Source organism: Leucoraja erinacea, chromosome 11 (genome assembly GCF_028641065.1).
Source record: "Leucoraja erinacea ecotype New England chromosome 11, Leri_hhj_1, whole genome shotgun sequence".
In the NCBI taxonomy this organism is placed as follows: domain Eukaryota; kingdom Metazoa; phylum Chordata; class Chondrichthyes; order Rajiformes; family Rajidae; genus Leucoraja; species Leucoraja erinaceus.
Window position 1 is genome coordinate 21,702,249 of NC_073387.1, and position 10,282 is coordinate 21,712,530.

Consider the following 10,282-nt stretch of genomic DNA (forward strand, 5'->3'; position numbering starts at 1 on the left):
TATTGACGTTTTACACATTATTGTTATCACTCACGTGGTCTGGACAGCTCTTCCTCATCCTTGGGCTATCCGGCAGCATATACCTCGTCTCCTTTCCAGCAACCATTGCCATATGTGGCAATGGCGCGAAGAACATTGCACCAGATTCAGGTGCGGATCGAATCTTATAACGGCACGTCCCTGAAAGAGATCCGTTGCCTCGAACCTCAAGCAAACTGGGAACGATGTGGAAATCCGGCGTCACTTGAAGGTTGAAATTGGAATTCTGACATTCCCACTCTTTGGTGCTGCAGCAGCTGGCAAAAGAGCAAGCACCGCCTGAAGCCGTCCTGTTGCCAATCGGGCAAATTACAACAACCAAAACAATGATAACCACCAACAAGATAAAAGATGTTGCTCCCAACGAAATAATTATATAAAATGTCAACTGCTTCGTTTCTTTTAAATCTTGACGAGGTTCTGTAACGTCAGGCTGATGGGATATACCTTCGTCAATTAATGTCAACGTCAAGGTGGTAGTAGCAGAAAGAGGTGGAAAACCATTATCTTTCACCTGGACAATTAGTGTTTGTGTGGTCGCGTCGCCATCTTTGAAATGCCGAACACTCCTTACTTCTCCCGAACTATGCGAAACTTTAAAAAGACCAGGAACACTAGCCTGATTCAGTTGGTACGACAGTTGTGCATTCTTACCGGAATCTGCGTCGGAAGCAAAGATTTTTATAACCAAATGTCCAGGTTTTGCAGTTCGAGGCACACGCAAACTAGTGTTGTTCTTAGATTTCCATGATATTATGGAGGGTGGATTGTCGTTCTGATCCAGGACTATCACACGCACAACAACATCGCTCGAAAGTGATGGTAATCCGGCATCTTGGACTCGAACGTGAAACTGAAAACGTTTAATTTGCTCGTAATCTAATGGTCGTTTCGAATAGATACTTCCATTATTTGTGTTGATATAGAGATAGGATGACAATGGCACTGACTGAATCTGATTTTCCAAAATAGAGTAAGACAGCTGTGAATTCCTGTTAATATCAAGATCCAAAGCAGTCACTGATCCAATGTAGCTGCCGGGCTCAATATTTTCCGTCACATATACCGTGTACGAAGGCTGCGTAAAGCGCGGCGCGTTATCATTTACATCTGAGATATTTACCACTATTGTCCGGCTGGTAGATAAGGGTGGGATCCCGCGATCTTTGCAAGTGACAGTTATTCTATATTGAGCAGTGGTTTCTCGATCCAGTGGTGCACTTGTGATAAGTCTGTAGGAATTGCTGAAGGACGATTTCAAGTCAAAGGGGACATTAGATGAAATGGAGCAGTCGATGTATCCATTTTTATTGGAATCCTGGTCTATCACGCTAATCAATGCGATTAAAGTTCCACTCGGATCACCTTCACTGACTGTGCCAGAAATGGAATTTAGAGTCAACAGAGGAGCGTTGTCATTGACATCTGTGATCTCCACGCGCACGCTGCAGTGTGTAGATAGCGGCTGCACATTTCCATCCCTAGCTTCAACATCAATCTCATACACACTTCCTTCTTCGAAATCCAAAGTTTCCTTTAGGTGTATCGCTCCGGATTTGGGATTAATCGTAAATATTTCGGTTATTTTTGGTTCATTATAACTGCTGAAGAGATAGGTTATCGCTGCATTCTGTCCGTCGTCCAAATCAGTAGCGTTTAGCTTAATTAGTAAAGTGCCCAATGGCACGTTTTCTTTCACGCTAACAATGTACACCGATTTGTCAAAAACAGGCGGATTATCGTTGGTATCCAAGATTGTAATAGATATATGAGCCGTACCTGATCTTGTTGGTGATCCGCCGTCTAGAGCCGTGAGCAACAAATGGTAGCTCGATTTTATTTCTCGGTCGACCAATTTGTTCATTATTAATTCGGGTGATTTCCATTGTCCACGACTTCGTATATCTAAACTAAAATGCTCATTTGTCGAGAGCTGATACGTACGAATAGAATTATTTACCGTATCTATGTCGTGCGCACGCTCTAACGGGAAGCGAGCTCCAGGCAGCGTGGATTCTGTAACATCTAAACGAATCTCTTTGTTCTGAAAGATAGGCGAATTATCATTTACATCTAAAATCTGAATCTCCACACGGTACTGTTCCACGGGACTTTCAGCTACCGCTTCCAGGACCAATACACAGTTAACTCGCTGGCCGCATATTTGTTCTCTATCGATTCTTGCATTCACAAATAAAATCCCATTCATGCGATTTACATCCAAATACTGTATCGACGCGGCCGATACAAGTCTGAATTTACGCCGTGATAGCTCCTCCGTGTTTAAACCCAAATCGTCTGCGATATTTCCCACGAAGGCCCCGTGTTCCAGTTCTTCAGGAATGGAGTAACGAATCTGCCCGGAAACCAGATTCAACGCACAAAGCAAAAAGATGGATGATATCGCTGACTTTTTAAGCACACGGAAAATGCCTTTTTGTAACATTTCATTTGCAGGTTGGATTACATAAAAGCTCTGAAACTGATCTGGTTGGTAATATCCTGGATCACATCCGAAATAAGTAAATCAATGTAGGAAATAATAGGAAACATTAAGATAATCAGTGGAGATGTTTTGTTCTGCGTTCGTACACACGCCGCCATTATTCTGCTTTCTTTCCTGAGGATTGGGGGATGGGCGGTGGATCACCAGCTACATTTCACCTCCTTATTGGTAGACAGCGACACAAAGAGTCTCAGCCTATAACTGCACTGAGACTATGACTCGCCATGTAAAATAAAAAAATTCTAACTTTTCAGCCAATTGTCCAAGCAGTTTGAAACTCTACTAAGAGATTTTATTTCTGAAGAAGGGTCCCAAGTGGGAACGTCGCCCTTCCCCTGCCCCCCGTTGGTTTTGGAGCGGGCCAGGGAGCATCTCTGGAGGGCATGGGTTGGTGATTTTTGGGGTCGGGGGCCTTCTGAGATTGATTGTAATAAGCTGGAGAACGTTGATTTATGGTAAATTATTACAAATTTCAAATTAGTTTTGTTGTACATCTTGCCGTACTTTTCGATTTCTAATGTAAGGCAACGTCACATTTATTAAGTAACTTAATAACTGAAATGTACAACGTTTATTTAAGTACAACACAGAACTATTCACTGTAGTTCACCGTTATTCTGCACATTTCGTGTATCTTAACAATGATATTCAAGTACGTTAATTTTACGGCAGAAGTATTTGCTGCTTTGCAGTTCCATGCGAACGGACACTGTTATATGATTCAACTCTTACAATGATAACTTTTTCTTTAATGTTATATTGTACAAGAATGTGAAAATTGCATGTATTTCAGCGCTGGTTACTTTCGCACGTGGAAGTTAATATCCAACTTGAGAGACCAGACGATACCAGCTCAAGATCGATCTATACTTTAAAATCTCAACAGGAAAATCTGCCGGGAGGGAAAAGATCATAACTTTCCATGTCGATTTACCTGATCAGAATTGGACGGAACTATTCTCATTTGTTATTGAAGCAAGCAAAGGAAAGTACAGTTATAGTTTTCCGATCGGATAGACGATAGATGAGATCAAATGCATGTTGTGGACTGCCTTTTGGAGCTATTGTCACAGTGGCGTAGCAGTATAGTTGCTGCCTTTCGGCGTGAGAGACCCGGGTTCGATCCTGACCACGGTGTTAGCTGTATGGAGTTTGTACGTTCTCCCTGTTGCCGCGTTGGTTTTCTCCGGCTGACTCGGTTTCTTCCCACAGTCCAAAGACGTACCGAATTGGCTTCTGTAATTTCTAAATTGTCCTGGGTGTGAAGTATAGTCCCTGTGTACAGTGTGATCGCTGCTCGGCGCGGACGCGATATGCCGACGGGCCTGTTTCTATGCTGTATCTCTAAAGTCTAAGGTCCATATATCCTATGCGGGCAATTTCACTATTTTTTGTAGAGGGTGCCAACTTCAAACATTTTACACCGACGGACAGTGAAAAAAATATTTTGGAAAATAGAAGTTATCTATGATGCAGGCAACTTTATGTGGACGATGCTGAGATTGACGAGTGGTGTTGCAGATGCAATTTATCAGGTGAAAATTGATTATTTAAACATAGTCCTGAATCATGCTTTGCAGAATGCGAGTTTGGTGCATATCAGACCTCTGCAAGCCTCTGACGTGTTCTTCGAGCCACGGTAGTTATTTGACTGCTCCAGTGGCGCAGTAATTAATATTAATCTAATGAAATGTTCATGGTTAGCAAATAAACGATGGTAATGCGATTGAACATCAAGGATATATGGCTATATTTGCTTCGACATGGCCGTTGCCTGAAACCTCCGTGGAGTGATTACTGCTAGCTACCCATCAATCGATGCCTGCATACTGTCTGGAATTTACCATTTATACGCATGTGGTTATTCACATGACGACATGTTCTGAATGGAATTGAGCGTGGTGCAATCGACATTAACATTATTGATAAAGTAGCCGAGAAGTGCTGGGTATCGATATTCCCTCACGGAACTGTGCTGGCTGCTCTCCAGCAGAAAACTATAATCTTATATTGCACGAGGCTTAAATCCAATGAATCGGTTGTTTTCTCCTTGAACCGGTTTTTCGTGGCTTGTCATGGTTACACTGCTTCACGTTCTATATTCACGTGGAATGAGATGACGATCGTCTCACTCCTTGCTTTCTTAGAAACATAGAAACATCGAAAATAGGTGCAGGAGTAGGCCATTCGACCGTTCGAGCCTGCACCGCCATTCAATATGATCATGGCTGATCATCCAACTCAGTATCCCATACCTGCCTTCTCTCCATACCGCCTGATCCCTTTAGTCACAAGGCCCAAATCTAACTCCCTCTTAAATATAGGCAATGAACTGGCCTCAACTACCTTCTGTGGCAGATAATTCCACAGGTTCATCACTCTCTGTGTAAAAATGATTTTCTCATCTCCTTCCTAAAATACTTCCCTCTTATCCTTAAACTGTGACCCTTGTTCTGGACTTCCCCAACATCGGGAATAATCTTCCTGCATCTAGCTTGTCCAACCCCTTAAGAATTTTGTAAGTTTCTATAAGATCCCCCCTCAATCTTCTAAATTCTTACGTGTACAAGCCGAGTCTATCCAGTCTTTATTCACATGAAAGTGCTGCCATCCCAGGAATCAGTCTGGTGAACTTTCTCTGTACTCCATCTATAGCAAGAATGTATTTCCTCAGATTAGGAGACCAAAACTGTACGCAATACTCCAAGTGTGGTCTCACCAATACCCTGTACAACTGCAATAGAACATCCCTGCTCTTATACTCAAATCCTTTTGCGATGAATTCTAACATACCATTCGCTTTCTTCACTGCCTGCTGCACCTTCATGCCTACTTTCAATGACTGTTGTCCCATGACACCCAGGTCTCGTTGCATCTCCCCGTTTCCTATTCGGCCACCATTCAGATAATAGTCTATTTCCTGTTTTTGCCACCAAAGTGGATAACCTCACGTTTATGCACATTATACTGCATCTGCCATGCATTTGCCCACTCACCCAACCTATCCAAGTCACCTTGCAGCCTCCTAGCATCCTCCTCATAGCTAACACTGCCCCCCAGCTTCGTGTCATCCGCAAACTTGGAGATGTTGCATTCAATTCCCTCATCCAGGTCATTAATATATATTGTAAATAGCTGGGGTCCCAGCACTGAGCCTTGCGGTACCCCACTAGTCACTGCCTGCCATTCTGAAAAAGACCCCGTTTACGCCTACTCTTTGATTCCTGTCTGCCAGCCAGTTTTCTATGGTGGCACAGAATTACAACACAATGTAACATAATGTAACACACAATAATGTTACAACACAATACAACATAATGTAATCCACGTCAAAATACAAGAACATATCAAACTATTGAACAAATATATTTGGCCATTGTGCATTTGTAACTGCAATGCTGCACCCGCGCTGAGAGCTATGATCATTTACGGCTTAAAATGCAATGCTGGAGTAACTCAGAGGGGCAGGCACAGCTTCTCTAGAGGACATGGACAGGCGGATTTTCAGGTCGAGACCCTTCTGCGGACTCTGAACGTCTAAAGAAGGGTCCCGCCCGAAACGATACGTATCCATGTCCTCCGTGGATGCAGCCTGACCAGCTGAGTTACACCAGTAATTCCTGGAATATGCAAGATCCCAACGTCTGCGATTTATTGTGTCCCCTTACCGCTTTTCAGTTTGCAGGTATTTGACACGCAACTGTAAATAGTGATGCACAATACAATTTCTACCCATTACTCATGTTCAATTGCGCTTTGAGATGATATAAATCATACTTTTCGGTGTGCCGCATTCATGTTTTCAGGCGTGAATTCAGATATGTAGTAAAATGTACTTTTTATGCAGAGAGCAGCTGTTTTCTGGAACTACGTGAAAGAATGTCAGAAACACTATATAAACACAGGAACCGTGCATTGGTGATTTATCTGATGAATGTATAGGATTCTGGAGCGGGATGAGGGATGGGTCAGCAAACCAGTCAAGATGGAGCCTTTTGTTATGCACCTTGTCGAAGTTTATGAATGATGTCCGACAACAAAAAAATATCCCATCACACTTTTAACTCGTGGTGCAGATTTTGTGGAAATAATTTGCGTTGACTGAAGGTGATCTGGTGAGGAATAAAGTCGTTCAGAATATGATTAAAATTGTTATTAGTATAGGATTATAATGAGCACCAGCAATGTGACGCAGCCATCTCACAATTTATTTGTTGTTGCTGTGTGAAAATTATGCACCACTTCACTATAAATTATAGCATTTTTAGAATATATTTCACAATAACATTCAAGGACTATTGGCAATGGGCAATAAGTATGGTGTTCAGTATTATTTCCCACGTTGCATAGATAAATGCAAAAAGGAATTTAAAAAAAGAAAGGAGTTTTGTGCCTTGTCAGCAGAATTAAACAGGTATTGAATGAAGAAATCTAACGATACATCAGAGCGCAAAGATTTTATTATTTAACTATTCGGTGTATTTATAGGACTACTAAAATGTGACAATATCATGCTATATAATCAGACGGGACTGAAGAAACTTTGATTTACAATAAAGATAGGCCAAGTATTGCAAAATAATTCATATTTTCTCTTATTTCTCATAGCCTTTTTTTTAACTGTACGGAACGAGAATAATTTATCGCTACACTTAATTACAGGATGATTGAGATCTCGGGTGATTTAGCATAGGGTATCTTGATGTAAACTACTGGAATAGTATTCCATTTTTATTCTTGAAATAGCCTCAAAGGATAATCGATACATTGATTAAAAATCGTTAAGATATTGCGACAGACAAGCACAAAGACGTTGGCCTCTGCTGGATTAGAAGCGGTGTATTTTTGGAATCGATATTTGTATGTAGGTAGTTATTAGTTGAGGTTGCTACTTACTTTTTTACGTTTATCAGTGTGATCACTGGTTTCTTTCGCGTAAAGCTGATCCGCAGAAATTCCGTGATTCCACTCATTAGATTCTGCTGTTGTTGGACAGAACGGTGTCGTAAACGCAGTTGCATCTCCTTGAGCTGTCGAGCGAACTCTGTAGTGGTATGTATCTAGGGAGCCGCCCTTTCGTACCTCCAGGACATTTGTAATCATTTTTGGATCAGATGCAAACTGCAGATTAAGGTGAGCGTTCCGTATTTGGCGCTCGGATTCCAAGTCACCGACGTAGCAGCATGCCGCACAAGGTCTTCGTCTGGCATAGGTTGGCCTTCTGTTAATCGGCCAAATTGCGACAGATAGCGCAATTATAACGACCAGAAGTATGAATGATAATAGCCCCAAAGAAATGACGATAACAAAGGGTAAATCATATGAATTCTGTAAATGCGTGCTTGTGTCTCCAAAGTCTGAACGTAATTCTGCGATCTGTTCACCAACTGAGAAGGTAACAGTAGTCGTGGCGGACAGCGTAGGATGGCCATTGTCTCTCACATGTATAATGATTTTTTGTATGATGGAATCCGTGTCCTTGAAATAACGAGCTGTTCGAACTTCTCCTGAATTACGGGAAATTGTAAACAGTCCAGAATCAGTAGCACTTAGAATATGATAGAAAATGCGTGCATTCTGACCAGAGTCGGCATCGGAATGAATAATCTTGGCTGCTAGGTATCCTGGGCTTGCCGACCGTGGTATAGCTGTCATGCTATAGTTTGATGACTCTGGAATTTTTTATCACAGGTGGATTGTCATTCTGATCAAGGATAACCACGTTCACAGTAACATTGTTGGAAAGTGGTGGGATTCCACTGTCTTGCGCTTGAATTCTGAACTGGAAGTTTTTAAGATGCTCGTAATCAAATGCCCGCTGCGAATAGATAACGCCTGTTTCAGGATTGATCGAGACATAGGAAGATAAAGGCGCATTCTGCACCTCGCTCTCCAGGATAGTATAAGAAAGGTGGGAGTTCAAGTTTATGTCACCGTCCGTAGCAGCCACCCTTCCGATGGAACTCCCGGGTGGATGGTTTTCCATAACGTGAACTGTGTATGACGACAGCTGGAACATCGGTGCGTTATCGTTAATATCTGAAATGTGTATGATAAACATTTTGGTGGTGGATAGCGGAGGAGATCCCCGGTCCTTGCAAGTAATTGAGATTTTATGCTCAGAAGCTAGCTCTCGATCCAATATATCATCTGTCACCAACCTATATGAATTTTTAAATGATGATTTGAGAGCAAACGGGTGATTTGGTGAGATGGTGCAATCAACGTGTCCGTTTGCATGAGAGTCCCTGTCTCTCACATTGATTAAAGCTAGCAATGTTCCAGTCGACGCATCTTCCCGTACTATCTTAGGAATAGTACTTGGGGCAAAATCAGGAGCGTTATCGTTCACATCGTTGAGATTCACTTGGATCGTGCAATGTGTGGATAAAGGGTGAAACCCCATGTCCTTCGCTTCCACGTCAATTTCATATTTATTTGTTTCCTCGAAGTCCAAAATTCCCTTAACTGTGATCTCCCCCGATATAGCATTAATGGCAAACAGTTCGCTCACCCGCGCTTTATTATATCCGCTGAAAGAATAAGCAATGTCGTTATTGGATCCCGCATCTAAATCGCTTGCATGAAGTTTGATCACCAGAGTGCCGGATGGCACATTTTCCATTAGCCCGACAACATAGAAGGATTGTTGGAATACCGGCGCATTATCATTACCATCCAACACATTAATAATTACATTGGTCGTGCCCGTCCTTTGCGGAGATCCACCATCCAAAGCTGTGAGCAGTAATCGATGTAGCGATTGTCTCTCTCGGTCGATCGTGTTCGTCAATATCAATTCCGGGATTTTTGCTTCCCCGCGGATCTGAACATCTAATACAAAATGGTCATTCGGAGACAGCTGGTACGTGCGAATTGAATTTTCCCCGACGTCCGGATCGTGCGCATCTGGTAACGGAAAACGCGCTCCGGGTATCGCGAATTCAGCGATTTCCAAACGTATTTCACTAACCGGGAATCTGGGAGAATTGTCATTAATATCCAATATCTCGATTTCAGCGCGATACTGTTCCACTGGACGTTCAATTAGAGCTTCTAAAGGCAGGATGCAGAGCAGGCTTTCCGGACACAGTTCCTCCCTATCTATCGTTTTAGTCACAAACAATATTCCAGTAGTTAGATCTATATCCAGATACTGCGGTGGTGAATCAGAAACAATACGAAATCTGCGACGTAGTAGTTCTTCCACGGCTAGCCCTAAATCTTCTGCGATTTTACCAACGATAGTTCCAAGATTTTCCTCCTCGGGAATGCTGTAACGAAGCTGACCCGAAACGAGAATCCAGGCACAAAGAAGAAAGATGGACGGTGTCACAATTCTTTTTAGCGTCCGTCTACAAGCTTCTTGTAACATACCTGCAAATATATGATTATTTGTTTTTGGAAGATGTAAAGGCTTCCCGAAGGTTACGTTAATTGCATGTAAATTAAATGACTGAGGTCGCGAGTGAAGGGCTGGGAAACCGGCGGCTTGTTTCACGTTAAGCACCAGCAAGGCTTTTGCGTCCACGCCCTGGAATGCGAGGATGGGCAGCGGAGCTCTGGCTAGATTTCATCACCTCATTGGTAGACAGCGACACAAAGTGTCTCAGCCTATAACTACAATAAATCACAATAACTACAATAAAGCTTCTTTAGGTATGTGACGAGGAAAAAATTAGTTTAGACCAAAGTTGGACCGTTGAAGACCGAAAAAGGTGAATTTATTAGGGGGAA

At 42.4% G+C, this 10,282-nt stretch overlaps 2 protein-coding genes across 2 annotated transcripts; both read right to left on the reverse strand.

The window, feature by feature from the left end:
* Nucleotides 1-10: 10 nt before the first annotated feature.
* On the reverse strand, nucleotides 11-2,485 carry LOC129701365 (protocadherin-10-like). The gene has a single exon (XM_055642500.1). The coding sequence runs from the start codon at nucleotides 2,483-2,485 to the stop codon at nucleotides 11-13; it is 2,475 nt and encodes an 824-aa protein (XP_055498475.1).
* Nucleotides 2,486-7,403: 4,918 nt separating this feature from the next.
* Nucleotides 7,404-9,924, reverse strand: LOC129701514 (protocadherin-10-like). Its single transcript, XM_055642763.1, is given in 2 exon segments — nucleotides 7,404-8,227; nucleotides 8,229-9,924. Coding segments are annotated over 2 exon segments (2,499 nt in total). The 5' UTR covers nucleotides 9,921-9,924; the 3' UTR covers nucleotides 7,404-7,420.
* Nucleotides 9,925-10,282: the final 358 nt, after the last annotated feature.